Source organism: Myotis myotis, unplaced genomic scaffold (genome assembly GCF_014108235.1).
Source record: "Myotis myotis isolate mMyoMyo1 unplaced genomic scaffold, mMyoMyo1.p scaffold_m19_p_13, whole genome shotgun sequence".
Lineage (NCBI taxonomy): Eukaryota > Metazoa > Chordata > Mammalia > Chiroptera > Vespertilionidae > Myotis > Myotis myotis.
In genome coordinates this window covers 23,576,402-23,598,498 of record NW_023416317.1, presented here as the reverse complement: position 1 = coordinate 23,598,498, position 22,097 = coordinate 23,576,402, and the positions used below count along the sequence as shown (strand labels likewise).

Genomic DNA, 22,097 nt, shown 5'->3' with positions numbered 1-22,097 from the left:
ACCATCCCCTACTGCCACATTCTCTCTCAACTAGTAGCTAGCCCCGGGCGGCAGGCGTAACGCCAGGTTACAGGTGCAGAGACGTGCCCCTGCCCCAGACCCAGCCCTGACCGCTGTCCCCCCCCCCCCCCCCACAGCTGCCACCACCACCTGTGACCCCGTGGTGGAGGAGCATTTCCGCAGGAGCTTGGGCAAGAACTACAAGGAGCCTGAGCCGGCTCCCAACTCGGTGTCCATCACGGGCTCCGTGGACGACCACTTTGCCAAAGCCCTGGGAGATACGTGGCTTCAGATCAAGGCGGCCAAGGACGGCGCATCCAGCAGCCCCGAGTCGGCCTCGCGTAGGGGCCAGCCTTCCAGCCCCTCTGCCCACATGGTCAGCCACAGTCACTCCCCCTCTGTGGTCTCCTGAAGAGAGCACCGTCCTCCAGCAAGACGTCGATCTGCATGGTTTGCCTGAGCTTTGAACAGTCAGTGCTTAAAAAAAAAACAGGAAAAAAAAATATCATGGGAGTGGGGTGGGGGGAAGGGAAGGGATGGTTTATTTGCAAAAACCATGTCGGGGATTTTTGTTCTGTTTTTGTGCTTGCTTGGTATTCGTACGCCAGGGCCCTCCAACATGATAGTAGGAACGGCGTGTGGAACATCTGTCTCATGTAGCATCCTAACTTCCTGCCTCAGTTACCAAAGAAACCTCTGATGCAGGTCTGCTGCCCGACAGGGTCGGGACTCCATGGCGCGCACTTTCTCAGTCACAAGCCATGACATTGGTGACCCAAACGCTTTGTGCTTTTCCATGTGCTTCTCGGGGCCGGGTGTGTGCGGCTTAGCTTCCATGGCATGTTCGGTGCAGCTCACGTGTGTGTGCGTCTACTTGAAGAGAGCAGAGGACTCCTGTGTCTGATTTGCACTATTGGAGGAGGACTGGAGTTGCCTGCTTGACAACTTTATGTGAGATGCTAGTACTCTGAGGGCAAACTGCTGAAAAACAAAGGGTTTAAGGATGACATTTCTGACCATTTGTGTTTTTGTTGTTTTTTTTAAAATTTAGACTAAACAGCTTTGGAAGGGGAAGTCTCATACCGGTTATAGGTCTTTCTCTCTAGATTTCAGGTGCTTGCAACTGGACTGCAGATCCCACCAATCACGGGCATTTTACTTTTCCTAAACACTGCAGTTTGTTAGGCTAGAGCTGGGGTTCCGTAGTGCTTTAAATGTGATGCATGTTTTAAGGGAGAAAAATAGCTGGTTTCTATTAATTGTATAGACAGTAAACACAAACCTTAATACTTACTAGCTTCTGTTCAGAATTAGTTTATTTTTGTCAGTTACAGTCCTAGATATACTTACTGCTGGTACAGTTGTACTCTAAGATTTGTATTTGATATTCACCTTACTCCCTAGTAGTGGGGGCCAGGTGGCCCCTGGCAGGCCCTGGGACGGGCAGTCGAGTCGCTGGTCAGCCGTGTTGTGGGATGCTGGAATTTTTGCTGCAGGCTGACAGCATCATTTATTTTTTGCATCCCTGTCTGCTTATTACTAGCTCCCAGGGGGCGTTGGGAGTTGTGTCTTCCAACTTTCTTCTGTGCAGAAACTGCCCCCTTTAACTCTCCCTTGGCTGAACAGCAGATTACTGACAATCTGTGATATGCTATTTTGTGTGCTTCCTCGTACGCTGGGGCCAAGGCAGTATACATTCCTCTGACTTTATACAGTTATTACTGCATTTATTATCGTTTGCTATAGTAATAGCTACTAACTAGAAATTAGATGAAGAAAGCATGACAGACACAGCTGTGGATGTTCAACAGCTGCTCCTCTTTTCAGTAAACGCATGTGTCTATCCCCCTGCCCCTCCGCTGGGCTACATTCCAGCCTCGCTCACTGGAGGGTTTGAGAAGTCACCTGGCCAGGTGATGCTGGCATGACCACCTCACCTGCAAGGCATTGTGGACTCACAGGAGCCTTCCAGGCTGGTTGTCAGCATGAGGAAATTACAGGTGAGCTGGTCCTTTTTGGAAACTGGCACTGGGTGAAAAGGTTGGAGGATTGGCTCTTGCTGTGGTCACAGGGTGGCTGCAGGCCTTTGAAAAGGCGAAAGGAAAGCCCTGTCCTCTCGCCCCTGCACACATTTCACTCCCACTGAACTGGGCTTCCAGGCTTTCGCATCCAGGCCCCTGTATTTTCTGTAGGAAAAATTGTTGAACACTTTTTTTATATAGGTAACTTTAAGACCATCATTACGCTGTGCGTAAAGAATGTACAGAGAAATTTGTAGGTATTTTTTGAAGAACAATTAATTTGTTAATGATATGTAGCTATTTAATTTTTCCCTTTCCTATTGTAATCATTCATAATTTTTTGTTTGGAAAAAAAAAAGTTGATCTTTTTTTTGTTGTAGATTTGTCTGTAAAAGTGCAGGAACACAGTTATTCTATGAGAACACTGCATCTGCCTTAATAGCCACTAGTTTGTTACTGCTACAGGCTACTGAGCGTCGCCACAGGAAACAACCCCACTGCCAGCGGGCTCTGTGAAGAACGGCTCCTCGGACAGCTGTCCGCTCGGGGAGGGACAGTGGTGTGGCAGCTGGGTCCCTGCGCACTGACCTATCTGGGATAGGCAGTACCCAGAGGGGCCTCAGCAGAGGGGAAAGCAGGAAACCAAACATTCACTGGGAAGGGACATACTCCCGGCTGCAGGAGGAGCACGGTGCGGTCTTCACAGAGCCACGCCGTCCGCAGTGCGCGCTGACAGTTCTCTCCATGTTTGTAAATCTGTAATATACCATTCTCTGGGGCCTGTTTTTCCTGGAAGAAGAAGAAGAAAAAAAAGGTTTGGCAGGCCATCTTTTTTTTGTACTTAAAAGTAGCCTTAAGAACAATAATAAAGTGCTCTTAAACCACGGACTGTTCATCTGACCCTTGGTCCTGGGGTGACAGTACCAGGGCTTTGCTGTGAAGCCCAGGGAGGGTGGAGGTGCTTAGCAACACTGCACCTGTCTACAGAGGTGCCCCTGTTTATGCCTCATATAGGCTAGAAAACTGGAATTTTAACTCTCTGAGAATCCTCACTGAAAACTTAACCTCCAGAAATCCTACTCTTACTAGAGTCAGTTTCAGACTCCATTTTGACTTTGGTTCCAGGCCTAAGATTAAAGATGAGACCACAAGGATGAGAAGTTTCCATACCCACTCTGGGTGCCATAGGTGTGCAGACTCAGGATAAAAGAGAAGATCAGGCAGAACCCATCTGAACTCTCACCACCTGCTGGACACCTGGCCACAGACTGAGGCAGACACAGCTGGGCACCACCGAGGAACCCAGGGTTGGGGAGGGTGGTAGAGGGCAGGCATGGGGTTTGCAGTGCAGCCCCACAGTGGTCTCTAGAAGGAGACCATTTAGTCTGTTAGGGCAACTCTCTGCCTGTTCTCATTGCCACCCCATGGGGCCAAGGTGGAAAGGATCCTAGGGAGCCTAACGAACACTGACGAGAAAAAAGAACTGCTCGTGGAGGGAGCCTCGCCCCAGTTGATGGCAGTGCCAAGGTTATTATTTAGCTCAGGGTCATGAGTCAGAAATGAAGAACGCCAGAAGCTCCTGGGCAGGGAAGGCCGCAGTCCTCAAGGTATGGAGAGGAGGGAACGAAAGGTGGGGGGGATGCAGGGCCCAGAGTCACCGGTCGTAGGTGGCAGTCCTGCTCTGGCCACTGTGAGCTCCCCAGCAGGCAGCAGTTGGCCACTGAGGGTGGTCACACGGTCTCGTCGTCACTCATGTCCCAGATCTGCGTGGAGAAGGGGAGACGTTCAGCAGAGTGTTCAGCGGTCACTAAGCAAAAGGGACAATGGCTCCCACTTGCAGGTGACACGCTGTGTGCCTCAACGCCTTTGTCACTGAGATTGACACTTCCCTTGTCTAATGAAACCACGTCTCGGAGAAGGGAAGGCAGCTGCCCAAGAGATCTCTGGTAACTGAACCGGTGGCCGAGTCCGGGGGAAGAGCAAGCTGGGATTTGGCCCCGGGGCGTGCGAACGCCTCCTCAGCATCTCCGGCAGAGCTGCCTTCCCTGCCCCAGGCAGTCCCCACTCGCTCCTGTTTCTGTGGCCCTGACCCTGAGCCCGATCATCTTGTCTCTTTAATGGCTGCCTTCTTTCTGACCACCTGCTCTCTGGAAGGTAAGCTCCCTGAGGGTGGGATTCGGGCTGTGCACACACTTCCTTCCTCCGCAGGCTCCCACCCTGGTGGGCTGCCCCATCATCATGTGCCTGTGGTCCAGGTGCCAACTGGACTGAAAATCACAGGCCCGGACAAACGCTAAAGAGCTGCCCCTTTACAGTCAGCCTTCCCACCAGCCCCAGCGGGCGCCTGGGGCAGGGCAGTGGAGACGGCCAGATCCTGCCTGTCCCTTAGAGTATGTCCTTGGAGAGCCCGAGTCTCACCTGGGGTGGGGCGAGATGTAAACATGGGGAAAATAGGATCCCCACAGAAATGAGAAAAGGTGGGGGAAGGCCTGGCCCACTGGCCAGCACAGACGTCCCTGGGCTCCTCGTAGCCTGGACTCCCTCGGGGTCTGGTCCGTGAACTTACGCCTTCAGACTTTTAGAATTCCTAGAACTGGTTGCAAAAGGCCACCTCAACGCTAGCTAGCTGAACCAAGAGAAGGAACATCGTGTTTACATGAGGCTGGCCCAGGGAGATGGGGAGGCCCAGCCAAGGTAAATATCAACACCAGCTTGGCTTTCAAAGGCAAGGATCTGGAAAGTAAATAGAGAAGGAAATTTCCTCTCTCTGGAGGTCCAGCAGCCTGGGCCGAGAGCTAGTCGATGTGCCTCTCACATCCCCAGTCTTTACACATGTCTTCCTGCCCAAGCACACGGGTGAGGCTGCAATGCCAACATCCAGATGCCAGCAGGAGCAGGGTCAGGATGTGGAAGAGTTCAGTCTGGGGTCCAGCAACCTGAGTGTGGCCAGGTTGAGTGTGCCCTTCTCTGGGTCCAGCTCATCCTCAGCATGGCTTGAAGACTCTTGGACCTGCCTCCTGGGGTGGGATTCAGTGGTAGGAGGCAGGGTGGCTGCACTTAGGAGCCCCTGGACTTGATGATCCTATAGTTCTGACCATCTGAGCAGGCAAACTTGCCATCAGAGGGTTCACCAGGGGAATTCATTCTTTCACTGTCATTCAATAAACACACATTTATGGAGCCTCTCCCTATGCCACAAGCTATGCAGACCTGATGTAAGTCCTTCCTTCACTCCTCACAAGAGCCCGTGAGGTGCAGATGGAAACAAGCTCAGAGAGGTAAGGCACCTTGTCTGGGATCATACAGCTAGTAAGCTGCAGAGCTGGGGGCATAGGTGTGTGGGAAAAGGTTACGTGAACAAAAAGGGCTGCCTGGACTGCCTGCAGGACTGGAATAGGCTACATGGAGGAGGGGGCCTTGACCTTCTATGGCCTCTTGCCCAGCCTCCTGGGAAGTGACCAGCCAGGGCTGGGCAGAGTCCATTTCAATGAGCAATGCCCTCTGCAAACGGGCAGATGAGGTTGTTCACAGGACTCTGGGGACCCAGGGCAGGACTGTTTGGGAAAGCAGGAGCTGCCATTCATTGTATTAGATCTCAACTGTGAAGAAGGGTCCTTGGCACCCAGCCCTGCCTCTGGGAGGCCCACGCTGTGTAGGGGATCAAGTAGACATCCAAAGGGCATATTATGATGGGACTTTACAGAATGGGTGGATGAGGGATTTTTGCATAACTGCTCTGGTATTTTGCAGAATGAGTTCCCTGGGCCTACAATGGGTTTCTCCACTAGGGCAGCCAGTCCTTTTCCTATTGGCTGGGCTCAGAGGGCAGTAGCAGCCTTGATTTTAAATTTCCAGAAACTTCAGCCTTGACAAATACTGTATGATCTCACTTACATATGGAATCTAAAAGAAGTGAACTCAGAACCAGAGAGTAGGTGAGTGGGGTTGCTGAGAGGTGGGGGAAGTGGGGAGATGTTGGTCAAAGGGCACAAATTTTCAGTTATAAGAAGGATAAGTTGTGGGGATCTAATGTACAGCATGGGGACACTAGGTTTTAGTGTTCCTACCATACACACACCAGAGTAACTAGGTAGCTATCCTACTGAATGGGAAAATATATAACTGATGAGGGGAGAGGTTAATAACCAAAATATATTAAGAAACTCATGCAACTCAATAACAAAACAACCACAACAATCTGATAAAAATATGGGCAGTGGACACGAAAAAACATTTCTCCAAAGAAAACATACAGATGACCAAAAGACATGAAAAGATGCTCAACATCACTAATCATCAGGGAAATGCAAATCAAAACCACAAGATACACCATCTCACACATATCAGAAAAGCTATTACCAAAAAGTCAACAAATAATGTGTTGGCATGAATGTGGAGATTGAAAATTGGTGTGGCCATTATGGAAAACAATATGTAGAGTCCTCAAAAAACTAAAAATAGGTCTATCATACGACCCATCAATCCCACTTGTGGGTATTTATGCAAAGAAAATAAACACTAATTTGAAAAGATATATGCATCCCTGTGTTCACTGCAGCATTATTTACAATACCCAAGATATGGAAACAACTTAAGTGTCCGTCAATAGATGAATGGATAAAGATGTGATATAGCCCTAGCTGGTTTGGCTCAGTGGATAGAGTGTTGGCCTGCGGACTGAAGGGTCAGGGATTTGATTCCAGTCAAGGGCACATGCCCGGGTTGAGGGCTCGATCCCCAGTAAGGGGGAATGCAGGAGGCAGCCAATCAATGATTCCCTCTCATCATTGAGGTTTCTATCTCTCTTCCTCTCTGAAATCAATAAAAAGAAATAAAACAGGGCCAGATCCTAGATTAAAAAACACCCAGATGTGATATCTATAATAATAAAAGCATAATATGCTAATTAGACCAGACCACCTTCTGGACAAAGCCGGGGCTGCGAGGGAAGCCCAGGTCCCGGGTGCCAGCAGCCGGGGGAAGGAAGGCCTAACTCTTGCATGAATTTTGTGCATCGGGCCTCTAGAGTATGTGTGTGTGTGTGTGTGTGTGTGTGTGTGTGTGTAGGGATATTATATAGCAGTAAAAAAGGAATGAAGTCTTGCCATTTGCAGCAACATGGATGGACCTAAAGGGTATTATACTAAGTGAAATAAGTCAGAGAAGGACAAATACCATATGGTTTCACTTATAAAACGAAACATACAGACATATAGAAACAAAAGGAAAGGGTGTCAGAGGGATAGGTGACAAAGGTGAAGGGGATTATAGTCAGTAATATTGTGATAAATATTTACGATAGAATTAGTGGGGTGATCACATACAGAAATGTAAAATTACTATATTATACACCTGAAATCAACATAACTAATAAAATATTTTATATCAACTATGCTTAAATAAAATTTTTAAAAAGAGGTGAGGGGCTGTGTTAACTTGATTGTGAGGATCATTTCACAATGTAGATAATCATTTCATAATGTATATTAAATTTTCACATTGTACAATCTACATATATATAATATTTGTCAGTTATTCCTCAATAAAGTTGAGGGCGAAAAAGGTGGGGACTGAGATCTGTCTGCTCCCTACTAAATCCACCTAGCACCTGGCAGAGTAAGGACCCAGTGAGTGTCGTCTTAATTAATTAACCACAAATTATAGAAACAACATCCAGTTAGAAATGTAATGAAGGAGAAGAAGCCATTCACTATAAGAGCCATGAAAAAGATAAACTACTAGGGAACAGACCTAACATGAAATATACAGCATGTATATGAAAACAAAACAAAACCAACTCTTCAAAAACAGTCACATAGGTGAATTCCTTTATAACAGCCTCACAAGATTATGAAAAGTGAACAAAAACTACCCCCCGTTTATGCATAGGAAGACTCAACATCAATCAAGATGTCAACTTTTCCCAAATTAATATCTAAATTTAATAAAAGCTCAATTTTAAAAAATCAAGTATCTTTTCTGGAGCTAGCTAGACAAGCTGTTTCTAAAGTTTATGTGAGAAAAAAATATCTAGGAAAACCTTTGAAAAGAGAAATGGGGAGGTTCCCCTACCATATGTTTAAATATGTCTCGAAGTCTGTAAAAGGGTTGTGTCAGCATGAGCATAGATATTTGGGCCAATGGAACAAAATGAGTCCAGAAACAGAACAGAATAGAAATGTCCAGGTACATTCTGGAAATTTAATATCTTAATGATAAAGGTCTGGGAAATGTGACCTCAAAGCATTAGAAAAAATGGACTTTTTAATAGATGATATGGGGATAAGTAGATATTATTTGCAAAATGATTAAACTTACTCCATGCTTATACAGAACAAATTCCAAATGGAACATTGATCTAAATATAAAAAGAGAAATCTTAATATTAGGTGCAACGCATAGGTGAATCCCTTTATAACCTGGGAGTGGAAAGCATATAACTTAAAATCTAAAAGCAATATAACTAGATATATTGGACTGTGTAAAAATATACATGTGCAGTTTTGCATGGAGAAAACACTATAAGCAAAGCCAAAAAGAGAAACTCACTGGGAGAAAACATTTTAACATACCATAAAAGGCTAAGCTCCCTGATATACAAATAGCTCTTAAAAATCAGTAAGAGAAAGACCAATAAACTGATTTTTGCAAAGCAGGCCAGAGACATCAACAGTTCACAGAAAAAAATATAGGCAGATGGCCCTTAAACCTAAGAAAGGATGTTCAACCTTAATCAGAATAAGAGATACATTAAAATTCCTTAGGACAACACACCAAAAATACCAGAAAAATTGACTGGGACTTCACGAAAATCAAAACTTCTGGTCTCTGAAAGGATACCACTATGAAAATGAAAAAGCAAACCACAGACTAGGAGAAATATCCATACTGTATATAAAAATAATTTTTATCCAAAACATATGAAAAAACTTAGTTTAATATATAAAAGGCTAAGTGTCTGTCTGTCCAACTGGTGGCTATGACACACACTGACCACCAGGGGGCACTCAACACAGGAGCTGGCATGATGTGCAACGGCCATTTAAAAATAAACAGCACCGCAGACCTGGCGCCAACAAACCAACACTCGGCTTCCCCCAAGTGGGACACAGGCCCCGCCACCACCCCAGAGCAACACCCCACCCAATTGCAGCCAAGCTGCTGAGATCCCATGGCGCATAATGCGGCCCACAGCCCAGCCCAGCCCAGTCTGGAAATGGTCACTGTGGGCGCTAGGTAATGACATCACGTAGCAACACCTGGCTTTCTCTCCCTAGCGACTAGCCTCCTTGGAGTTTCTTCAGCCCAGGAATAGGACTTGCTTTATAGTCAGGTGAAAACATTTCACAGTTTAACCAAATGTCTGTGAAGCATTTTCCCGTGCCTCATCTCATTTGATCTTCACAGAAGTCCTGGAGTAGGTAGATAGGAGACTCGGTAGAATCCTATTTTCTTTTCATTAGCAAGACGCAAATAGCGATATTAAAATATTTCTTCTAATTAATTTCCTTTCAGTGTGCATGAATCCGTGCACCCGGACACTAGTAGCTTAATAAAAGAGGCAACCTGATTTTTTTTTTAAATGGGCAAAAAGTCTGAACAGATACTTCACAAAAGAGGAACTACAGTGGCCAATAAGAATCAATGCAGAATTCTTATTGCTAAAAATATATTCATCATCCTTTGTCCTGGGGGGAGGGGTGGAATGCAAATCTGAATCACAGAGACAGCACACTCCACCTTCTAGAAGGGCCAAAATGGAAAAGGCTGGGAACTCACACACTGCTGTTAGTGGGAATGGTAACTGCATAACCCCTTGGGAGAAAGGTCTGATGACTTACAAAGTTAAACATACCCTTACCATATGACCCAGCCATTCCATTCCTATTTACCCCAAAGAAAGGAAAACACACATATCTGCAAGACGACTTGTGCAAGAATGGTCATAGCAGCTTTATTCATGATAGACACAAACTAGAAGACTTACATGTCCATCAACAGGCAGAAAAATTATGGGATACCCATGCAGTGGATACTACTCATCATCAAAGGAACAAACCACTAATGGATGCAGCAACGTGTACTCATCTCAGAACCCTTATGCTGAGTCAAAGAAGCCCACCACAAAAGACAAAATACTGTATGGATCCATTTACAGTGGAACCTTGGTTCTGGAACTTAATTTGTTCTGGAAGGCTGTTCGAGAAGTGATTTGTTAAAAAACTGAATCAAGCCCTGACCGGTATGGCTCAGTGGATAGAGCATCGGCCTGGGGACTGAAGGGTCCCAGGTTCGATTCCGGTCAAGGGCATGTACCTTGGTTGCGGGCACATCCCCAGTAGGGGATGTGCAGGAGGCAGCTGATCGATGTGTCTCTCTCATCGATGTTTCTAACTCTCTATCCCTCTCCCTTCCTCTCTGTAAAAAATCAATAAAATATATTTAAAAAACAACAACACTGAATCATTTTTCCCATTATAATGTAAATTGAATTAATTTGTTCCAGACCCCCAAATGATTCCCTGTGTTAACCTTTCTTATATACAGTACATGTCTAATAGCAAACCTTAAAAGACAAAACTGACTGGGAGAAAGCATAAAAGGCTCCCTAATATACAAATAGCTCTTAAAAATCAAGAAGAGAAAGGCCAATAAACTGATTTTTGAAAAGCAGGCCTTAAGTGAATCACTTTCAACACTCATTCCAGGGGTGTCTTACAAGAAGCCAGTATGCAGCATCTTCAATTTTTCACATATCATTGCCTCCAAAATGTTGAAATGCTGTCACAGGCTAGGCGAACTGCTTTTTGTTTATCCAAATGAACTATTTTTCTACCTCTTCAATTGCCTGTGATCGTTATTTCTTTCATATTCTTAGCAACATCAGCACTCTTGATGGACTTTTTATATTTTAATATTGTGCTAATACTCCATTTTACCAGCAACAAAAACAAAACAAAAAAACCCACAAAAATATTCACAGCACAATTTCCTGCGATGTTAACAGGCGAGGTTTAGAGGTAAACTGACTCCTACATTCGCTCCTTTGTTTGTGGCCTCAGAGGACCGAGGTTTGACTGTATATGGAATTCTAGCAGGGACAAACTAATCTATGGTGACAGAAAGTAGGTCATTTGTCACAATTCACCAAACTACATTTTAAATGGGTGCATTTTATTTTATGTAAATTATACCTTAATAAAGTTGATTTTTTTAAAAGCCACACAGAGAGAACATTTCCTCACTTATCAAACTGGCAAAGTTCCTAACGCTCGACAACACTCTGTGAACCTATGGACAACAGCAGTCCCCTATGATGCTGGTGGGGCGTAAGTAATATGGCAAGCTTGGCTACTAGTAAATCCAACAGAATTACTTATGTCTTAACTGTTAACCCAGCAAGCTCACTTTCAGGAATCTGTCTTAAGATACACCTCCACAAATATGGAAAGACATCGTTGCTGCATGACTTGTTACAGGAAAAGACTGGAAACCACCCATGTCGGAACCAGCTAATTAAACCATTCACTGCACATCCACACCATGGACCACTGTGGCCCTAAAACAGTGGGAAAGAGCTCAATGAACTGATATGAGGCAGTTTCCAGCATTTACTTAGTGAAAGGAAGAAAAATGCATGTGTTGTGTGAGAAGAGAAAATAAGAATATTTTAAAATTATCTTTAACTTTTGCACAAATAAATGCAGGAATGGCTACGTATAGGGAGTGGGTGGAAAGGGCATGAGACTATCTGAGCATACCTTTTAACTTTAGAATCAAGGACATGTTTCACACATTTAAAAATTAAATCAAGAAAAATAACCCAAAGCACAGCAACAAAATAATTAGACTTCATCAAAATAAAAAACTTTGTGTTTTTGTTTTTTAAGGACAGCTTCAAGAACACTATTAAAGGGATAAGACCATTCTGAGAGAAAATATTTGCCAATCATATCGGATAAGAGACTTGTATCTAGACCATTCACAAGTCAATAATAAAAAGCAAATAACCCAATTAAAAATGGGCAGAGGAGCTGAATAGGCATTTCTCACAAAAGACATATAAATGACTAAGAAGCACAAAAACATAGACATGGATACTTGAACGTCATTAGGCACCAGGAAAATGCACATCAAAACCACGAGAGAGAGCACGTGGCGCCATTATGAAGGTTGCAATAAAAAAGCCAGATAACAGGTGTTGGTGGTAATCTGGAGAAACTGGAACCTGTATATGTTGCTGTTGGAAATGTAAAACGGTGCAGCTGCTCTGAAAACAGACGGCAGCTCATCAAAAAGTTAGACACAGAGTCACCATATGGCCCAGCAATTTCACTCCTGGGTGTGTGTATACGCAAGAGAAATGAAAACCTACATCCATATAAGAACTTGCACATGAATGTTCATAGCATAATTCTTCAGTCAAAACGTGGAAACAAACCAAATGTCCACCAACAGGTTAATGGAAAATGCAGTCTGTCCATACAATGGAATATTATTCGGCAAACACCTGCCTGCACGCGGTCTTCTCAGGAGCCTGAGGACACTGCTGTGACCGCCCCTGTTGTATAAAGGAGGCCACTCAAGCTCAGAGGAAATGATGAAACTGTTGAGACCGTAAAGAGCTGGTAAGGGGTAGAGGAGAGGCTTTTTCCACTTTATCTCACCACTTCCTTCTTGTTAAACATAAGTCCTTCTTAAGAAAACAGCGAAGGACAGTCTGAAGTCTGCTTCCTGGACCGACACTGTGATGCTGACACCCAATGAGTGGCCCCAGGGCCCATGGTACACACGGGAACCACGGGAAAACCCACGTGGGTGAAAGGCCAGATCAGCCTCTGTCCTGCACCAGCTCCTGGGTTCCCACCTCTGTCCTCTGACCCTGTTCAGTGGCTGGTCCTACGTTCCTGCCCTGGAGGCTCGGGCTGTGGGCTCAGACGGGCAGGAGGCCTTGCTGCTCTGGGCCAGCTGGGAGGTTGACTCCATGGTCAGCGCCTGAACCAACCCTGGCCTCGCAGCAGTGACTGGGCCCACAACTCGAATGCAGCAGGACTTTCTAACCATTGGAGCTCATCACAAGGGCCAGGGAGAACATGTGGCTAAACCGCACACCCTGAGAGGGCCTCACGGTTTCACTTTCCACTCTGCAAAGGAGTCAGACACACTGGAGCAGAGCCGCTTGTCATCCAATTTCAAACGTGTGTCCCATTTCTGGACCACACTGCCTGGAGCACGCCATGGACTAAGGCTTTCCTTTTATAAACACTGTAATTATCCTGTGAATGGCACAATTATATTTGTGTGTGTTAAAAGTATTCATTTGTTAAATGTAAACATTTCAAATTACCAGTTTCTGAAACCCGGTTTTGGCATTTCTGTATTTTTTAATTAAAAAAAAAAGGAAATATCTAGACTTCTGGTCCTCACACCTCCTTGCTGGGTCCTTACAGGTATGATTCTCTCTGGTGGGTGGAGACCCCCCGGAGGAGGCAGGGCTGTTTCCAGGGGCGCTGTGCAGGCTCCGAGGGATCAGGATCTGTCCTCGGGTCACACTGGCCCCTGGCTGCTCACCAGGCCTCTGGTGCTGTTCCCACCCACACTCCACACAGCATCACACTGGTTTTCTCAGAAGACAATCCCGTAGTGTCGTGCCTGGTATTAGAGCTTTCTATGCTTTCCCTAGCAAACAGGGCGAGTGCAATCCATACTAGTCCCCATGACCTCTCCAAGCTGCTGCCCTCTCACAACTCTTGCTCACCAGCTTCCAGCTGCCCAAGGTCGCAGGCTCCCCGCTTCCTCAGGGCTCCACACACACTTCCCTTTGGCATGGGGAGACCCCTCCCCAGGACTCCGCACCACAAGCTGGCTGTATGCAGATCTTTGTGTCTTCCCAGATCACCCATCTAAAACAGCCACATTCTCTGGCTTAACCCATTTGGTTCCTCCAGAGAACCTACTGTAATTTGTCACCACATTTTCATGTATGCATCTGCCTGACTCCCCAGGGGACCATGAGCCACTGGAGGGCAGGGCCTGCCCCAATACATAGCTTTTTTTTTCTTTTTAATCTTCCCTCAAGGATATGTTGTTTTATTGAGAAAGAAGAAACATCAATGTGAGAGAAATGTCAATTGTTTGCCTCCTGTACCTATACGTGCTCTGACTGGGGATCGAACCCACAACCTAGGTGTGTGCTCTGACCGGGAATCAAACCTGCAACCTTTTGGTATATGGGATGATGCTCCAACCAACTGAGCCACCCAGCCAGGACCCAATACATAACTTCTGAATGAAGAGTGATTTAGAACCATCTGCTTTGGACATAATTCCAGAGTAGAGAAAAAGGGGAATTTTTGGTGTAAACATAATACCTGAGAATCAAACAGTAAAGAAAGGGTCCCTCAGTACAGCTGGTTTCTGGGGCCTCTGGCAAGTCACACCCTTGGCCTCCATGGCCCAAAAGGACACTGGGGCAGGGCTGTGGTTCTCTCTTGGTGGGAGTCCATGGGATAAGGGGGCAGTTGGCCTTAGCCCCAGACCATGATGCCTATTCTCTTTCCTGGGCCCCACCATCAGGTCACAGGAATGCAGACTGGTGGACAATTTTTGCTTCTTGACCCCAAGATGCCCCAGGGCAGGTTTGGTGCTAGTCAGAAAGGATGCTCTATATTTAGGAGCTTGGGATCTGTCTAGATCAGTGGTTCTCAACCTTGGCTGCACATTAGAATCACCTGGGAATCTTTTTAAAATCCTGATTGCTGGGCATCATCCTCTGGAAACTGTTTCTTTGTTACTAATGTTGTGGCCCCACCCATAACAAAGAAACAGAATTTCCTGGTCTAGATGGTGGCCTTGCAAGCTAACCTGTGACTATGCTGGACTCGGGACTACCCATGCATCATGTGCCTGTGACAGAGAGGGGCACAGGAGATGCCACGGGATAAAGACCCAGGTTCTGACTTCCCAGTGCCCAGATTCCTGCCTGGAGCTCCTATCCCACCACGGACACCTGAAACAACTTGGGAATGACCCTGCCCTCTCTCACAGTAGGTCCAGAACCCAGAGGGACAGTAAGTCAGTGCTCAGTGTCCATGGGGTCCAAAAATTTCAAGATGCTTCTGTCCCTTGGCCAAAGGTGCTGGTGTGAACTGCCAAAGCCTGCTGCTGTGAGCAGATGATGCCCGTAGGGGACAAACAAGAGGGTATAGAGCAGGGGTCCTCAAACTTTTTAAACGGGGGGGGGGGGGGGGGGGAGGGCAGTTCACTGTCCCTCAGACCGTTGGAGGGCTGGACTATAGTTTAAAAAAAAAACTATGAACAAATTCCTATGCACACTGCACATATCTTATTTTGAAGTAAAAAAACAAAACGGGAACAAATACAATATTTGTATTTGCATGTGGCCCGCGGGCCGTAGTTTGAGGAACCCTGGTATAGAGTCTGCACAAGGAAGGCCAGAGCAGATGCTAAGGGTTCCCCTGGGAACTGACAATTCTGGCCCCCCAGGGGACATTTAGTGTCTTGCTGTTCGCCCAGCAGCCAGGGCTCTGGCTCCCATTATGTTCACAGGCTGCTCACCCTCCTCCACTGAAGATGAAACGATTCCTTCCTCCCCCTTCCATGCTCAGGCGTCTGTACTTCCCCTTCTTCTACACTACCACTTTGGTAGCTCCCCTTTGGAAACCGCCCACCTGCTGTCTGCCCTTGTACCCAAACACTCACTACCTCCTCTAGCCTGGCCTCTGCTTCTGGGGCAACTTCCAGCTCCAGAGTCTTCTGGGGGAGAACTTATCATCAGCCTTTCCCATCCCCACCCCCACAGGGGCCAACAGGGGCCCTGCATGCCCTTTCCCATGACCCCACTGCTCCAGGGGTTTCAGGAACAAGGTTAACGTTTTATTAGAAAGAAACAGTGGTGGCCGAGGCAGCTGGTAAGATGCAAACAATGACTTATACAAAACACACTGGACTGCCAATGGTGAGGGGAGAAAAAGGAGAAAGGAAATGCTTTATGTTGCTGGCAGGATGGAGGGCCTCTACCCCTGTGCTGGATGCCTCTGTCTGCCTACAGCCTGCACAGCTGATCAAAGGATCATGGGGGGAGGAGGAGGGACTAGGGGGGGAGCGGCAAGGCCAGGGCCTATGCACACATGCGGTTTGCGCACCAACCTCTGCCCCCCAATTCTCCCTGCTTCCCCTTCAAAGATGTTCTGGACTGCAACTGATAAAGAGGGAGGTCTGAACAAAATAGCCTCATGCTGCTGAACCTAGATCCAGAGAAAAGGACAGGCCAACACACTCAGAGAAGTGCTGGTTGGTGCTCAGGCACCAAGAACTCAGCTAACACTTGAAACACAAAGATACAGGGACAGGATGTCCTGGAAGGGGGTGCCCAGGAGGTCTCTTCTTTTTGTTTTCTTAAAATATATTTTTATTGATTTTAGAGAAGAAGGTAGAGGGAGAGAGAGAAACATCAATGATGAAAGAGAATCATTGATTGGCTGCCTCCTGCACGCCTCTTACTGGGGACCGAGCCCATAGCCTGGGCATGTGCCCTTGACCGGAATCGAACCCGGGACCTTTCAGTCCGCAGGCTGATGCTCTATCCACTGATCCAAACCAGCTGGGGCTAGGCGGTCTCAAAGGAGGCACAGGAGGGAAGCAGTGGAGAACAGGTTGCTGTGAGCAGCTACTATGCTGGGAGGAGGAAGAACGGAGTGGACAAGGTAGGTTTGGGGAGGTGCCGGTCTCAGGCGGCTTCAGGCGAGTCTACCTGAGGAAGGGCTCCTGGTTTCCACCTTTCCACCAGAGGCTGAATGGGTCTCTAAGGCTGTGAGGAGGGACACAGGAGGTGGAGAGAAAGTCTGTCCCATGGGGCAAGGAGGATCAAGCCCTGAGCCAGAAAAGAGAAACTGCTATCGGGACTGGGGTTCCTGACCCCCACTGCCAGGGAGATGGTGGGAGAGATCGACCTATGCATAGGATGAGTATTAGGCATGCATTAAGCATGTTTTCCAGCAAGATTTAATGATGTGAGAAAATGATCAGAAACTGTTAAATGCAAAGAGGAAATAAAATTATGATCAGTCTGACCCCAGTCACATATATGCATGGTTTTAAAAAATAAGGCTGTAAGTAAAAAGTGAACCAGAACCTCTGAGTGATGGAATCATAGGTCTACATCTTCTTTATCTTAGATGCTCACATAGGGCTTTCGTGATCCGAAAAAAAAAGCAAGGTAAAGAGTGGAGATACTGGAGCCCCCAGGGACCCTTGGGGAGAGAGCCCGGGCCACAGCGCACAGGGGCTCAGTACCTGTTGGTTTCTTTTGTTTTTCCCTCCCAGGAAGTTCTGAGAAGCAAAATAAGAAACCTGCTATAGGGGAAACGCTGCCATTTTAACCACAGACTCCTCAGTGAGGTTCAAATGGGAGACCCTGGATTCCCAGCCTGAGCAAGGCTGCTCAAAGTCTCCCTGTTTGATTAGTCTGGAAAATGGGCCTCAGGGCTCTGCTATATTTAGCACCCTCCCTCTGGCCATGTCCTAAATGAGCACCAACATCTAAGAGCTCCAACTGGTGTTAATGGTCTAAAGACTAGGGTGGCCGTGCTCTGAGAGGGGTCACTCCAAGGACTGTTGAGGAACAGCCTGTTTTTTTGGCTTTCAGCCCCTCCTTACCTAATGACATTCAAAGGTGAGAGGGCTCAAAATAGCAGCAGCAGCAGAGAATGACTTAACAGGGTGTCTCATGTGCTTCGGCTTCCCTGCTTAGTTTGGGGAGTGGCAAGGATTTATTTTGGGGACCGAATGGAGGAATGAAAGAAAGGGACGAATGGGAGAAGGATGGCTGGGCCCCAGTCTTATTTGCCTCCTTCCACGCTTCAAAACACATTTTTCAAATTAGGTGGTAAGAATACAGGGCAATTTCTGTGGCACCAACATACTTTCTTTCAAGATATGATTTATATGTTTGGCCCACATTTTAAATGAAATGGTTATTGAGATAAATGGCCATGCTGGAGGCTGCAAAATGGTTTCCATTATGTTGTTGTTCTTTTCAGTCCTTTAGAAAACTTTCTGAAAAGTGCCCCTTTAAAAAGGAGGACACTGCATTTTTATCCTCTACCTCACAGGGGCTTTGGGGTCAATGCTGGAGAGGGGAGCGGAAGGGAAAAAAGCCTGAGAGCTCTAGAATGAGGTAAGTGTAGGATATTAACTTACACTGGCCTTACTTGGTAAGAAGAGATAATTTTGAAACTTTAAATAATGCAAATATCAGGTGAGGATAATACTTCAATCCTAGGTGGGCACTTTCCTGATGGCCCTGCCTCTGGGCCTGACCAGATGAGACAGATGCGACCCTGGCCCTTGTATAAAGCTATAGGAACCAGACAGTGTGGCAATGAGATAAGGATAGAAAAGAGAAAAGAGGCAGAAATAGACCTACACATACGGGTCAACTGACTTTCAACAAAGGTGCCAAGGTAATTCAGTGGGGAGAGTCTTTTCAACAAATGGTGCTGGAACAATTAGATAACCATAGAGGGGAAACAATGAACCTCACTCACCCTTAAACCATACACAGAAATTAACTTGAAATGAATCATGGACATATATGTAAAAGCTAAGTGTATAAAACTAATAGAAAAGATTTAAAAAATTTAATGAGATTTTGGGATAGAAAAGAATTCATAGAATGGATAGTAAATAAACCATAAATAAAAAATGCAATAAACTGGATGCCAATAAAATTCAAAATTTTATCATTCTTAAAGATGAACATTAAGCAAATGAAAAGGTAAGACAAAGATATGGAGGAAATATATGCAATACATATATCTAAGAAGGGACCTATGTCCAGAAAACACAAACCACTTTTACAACTCAGTAAGAAGAAGATAAATTACCTAATAAAAACCTGGGCAACAGATTTGAAAGAAATGCCATACAAGAAGATGTACAGCCCTGACTGGCTTGGCTCAGTGGATAGAGCGCCGGCCTGCAGACTGAAGGGTCCCAGGTTCGATCCCGGTCAAGGGCATGTACCTTGGTTGCGGGCACATCCCCAGTGGGGGGTGTGCAGGAGGCAGCTGATCAATGTTTCTCTCTCATCAATGTTTCTAACTCTCTATCCCTCTCCCTTCCTCACTGTAAAAAAATCAATAAAAATATGTTTTAAAAAAAGAAGATGTACAGATGGCAAATAAGTACAAGGAAAAGATGTTTAGCATTCGCTGCCATCAGAGACCTGCAATCAAAACCACAAGATACCACCACACACCCACCTGTATGGCTAAAATTAAAAACTGCAGCTCCAAGTGTTGTCCAGGATGTGGAGCAACCAGAACCCTCATACATTGCTGGTGGGAATAGCAAATGGGACAGCCACTTTGGAAAAGTTACTTTCTTTAAAAATTAAATATATGTATCTCATATGATAACCAAGCAAGTCTAGTCCTAACCAATCACTCAAGAGAAATGAAAAAAAATGTCCACACAAAGACTTGTACACAAACACACACTGAAACTTTATTTGTAACAGTTCCAAACTGCAGGCAACTCAAATACTCATCAATAGGTGAGTAAATAAACAATAATGACCCTATATAATAAAAGGGTAATATGCACACAGACTGAATGGCGGAACAACTGGAACCAAACTGGTCGCTATGACATGTGCTAACCACCAAGGGGCGTGTGCGGAACATGGCGAGCATTGGTTGCAGAGGGATGGTGGAACAAGTGAGCGCGGGCACCAGACCATGGTGGGGCATCTGTCATCAGGGCGAGCCTCTGGTGGTTACTGAAAATTCTTTGCTCCCATGCACTGTGGTCCCGCTCGGCACTTGCACCTGCAGCTGGCACCGGAGCTGTCGCTCGCACGGGCTGCCAGTGCCTGGTGCTGGTCCCCGATCATTTGGTGTCATCAGCAGGTGCGAGCAGCAGCTGCTGGCCCTGATCACCCCTGAGGGCTTCTCCACCTCCCCCTGTTCCTGAGGGGCAATCAGGGCAGCAGCCACAGCTCGCACCCACTGACAGCGCCGGCCCCAATCACTGCGCACCATCAGCGGATTCGAGCAGGGCCGGCACCATCAGTGTGTGGGAGCAGCAGCAGCGGGAGAGGGGCTGCCAGCAGACAGGGGACCAGGGGCCACGGCGAGAGGGGTTGGGCAGGGGTGCAGAGGATGGGCCGAGACTTTTTCCTGTGCCTACCGCAGCCTCGTAGCCCACGAATTCGTGCACTGGGCCCCTAGTATATTCATAAAATGTGGTACTATTCAGCAATAGAAAGGGACAAACTACTGACACATGCAACAACAGGGATGAATCTCAAAAATATTATGCTGAACAAAAGAAGCCAGATAAAAAGAATACTTAATATGTGATTCCAAAAAACAATCCTAAAATTTGTATGGAATCACAAAAGACCCCAAATAGCCAAAGCAATTATGAGACAGGAGAACAGAGCTGGAGGCATCACATTTCCTGATTTCAAATTATACAAACCTATACAGTGGAGCCTTGACTTACGAGTGTCCCAACTAACGAGTTTTTCAAGATACGAGCCATCTCTCGGCCGATTTTTTGCTTTGAGTTGCGAGTGAAAATTCAGGTTATGAGCCAGCTTCAGATACCCCACTGCTAGTTGGCGCAGCGAACGCCACAGTGAACGCCACAACATCAGCCCAGCATCACGTGTCTCACTCATTCACTTTTTGATTTGACATACGAGTATTTTGAGTTACGAGCTCCATCACGGAACGAATTAAACTCGTAAGTCAAGGCCCCACTGTAGTAATTAAAACAGCATGGTAATGACATAAAAATAGACACACAGACCAATGGAACAGAATGAGATCCCAGAAATAAACCTTCAGATTTATGGCCAACTAATCTTTGACCAGGGAGCTAAGAACATTCCATGGGGAAATGGTAGTCTCTCCAATAAATGGTGTTGAGAAAACTGGATACCCACATGCAGAAAAATTAAATTGGACCCCCCCCCCACCCCATCCATCTTACACCATTCACAAAAATTAACTCAAAATGGATTAACAATGTAAACCCAAGAGCTGATACTGTAAAACTCCTAAAAAAAAAACACAGGCAAGGAGCTCATTAACACTGAACTTGGCATTGGGTTTTTAGATATGACATTAATTTAAAAGCATAAGCAACAAAGCAAAAATCAACAAATGAGATGATAAAATAAAAAATAAAAAAAGAATCAACAAAATGAAAAGGCAACCTAGGAGAAAATATGTGCAAACCACAAATAAAGGTTAATATCCAAAATATATAAAGAACGCATATAACTCAACAACAAAATATAAACGATCTGATTTAAAAATGGGCAAAGTATCAGAATACACATTTTTCCAAAGAAGACATTCAAAGGGTCAACAGTTACCTGAAAAGGTGTTCAACATTGCTAATCATAAAAGAAAGGCAAATTAAAATTGGAATGGGGTACCTCACACCTATCAGAATGGCTATTATCAAAACAATAAGAAATAACAAGTGTTGGGAAGGATGTGAAGAAAAGGGAACCCTAGCACACTGTTGGTAGAAATGTAAATTGGTGCAGCCACTATGGAAAACAATGGTGGTTCCTAAAAAAATTAAAAACAGAACTACCATATGATCCAGCAATTCCACTCCTGGGTCTACAGTCAAAGGAAATGAAAACACTGTTATGTTTATTATAGTATTATTCACAATAGCCAAAATAAAACAACCTAAGTGTCCATCAATGGATGAATGGATAAAAAGATGTGATAACAAGACGATCATAGTAGGGGACTTTAAGATACCACTGACATCACTGGATAAATCCTCTAGACAAAAAATCAGCAAAGAAACAGCAATCCTAAATGACTCACTAGATCAAATGGACTTAATTGACACCTTCGGAACATTTCACCCCAAAGCCACAGAATATACGTTCTTCTCAAGTGCACATGGGACATTTTCAAAAATAGACCACATATTGGGTCACAAACAAAGTCTCCCCAAATTCAAGAAGATTGAAATCATATCAAGCATTTTCTCAGACCACAATGGCATAATATTATA

At 45.7% G+C, this 22,097-nt stretch overlaps 2 protein-coding genes across 9 annotated transcripts in view; one reads left to right on the top strand and one right to left on the bottom strand.

Annotated features, from left to right (window-relative positions):
* The window catches only part of VGLL4 (vestigial like family member 4), a 146,212-nt gene extending 143,306 nt beyond the window's left edge, over positions 1–2,906 (top strand). For all 7 annotated transcript variants that reach the window (XM_036332202.1, XM_036332198.1, XM_036332200.1 and 4 more), the window contains one exon: positions 138–2,906. In XM_036332202.1, coding sequence (XP_036188095.1) covers positions 138–412 — 275 coding nt within the window. In that variant the 3' untranslated portion in view covers positions 413–2,906. The remainder of the gene's footprint in view (positions 1–137) is intronic.
* The window catches only part of ATG7 (autophagy related 7), a 252,756-nt gene continuing 231,960 nt past the window's right edge, over positions 1,302–22,097 (bottom strand). For both annotated transcript variants that reach the window (XR_004971512.1, XM_036332191.1), the window contains one exon: positions 1,302–3,784. Coding sequence is in view for 1 of the 2 variants with exons in the window: in XM_036332191.1 (XP_036188084.1) it covers positions 3,752–3,784 (33 nt within the window). In the remaining variant the exon portion in view is untranslated. The remainder of the gene's footprint in view (positions 3,785–22,097) is intronic.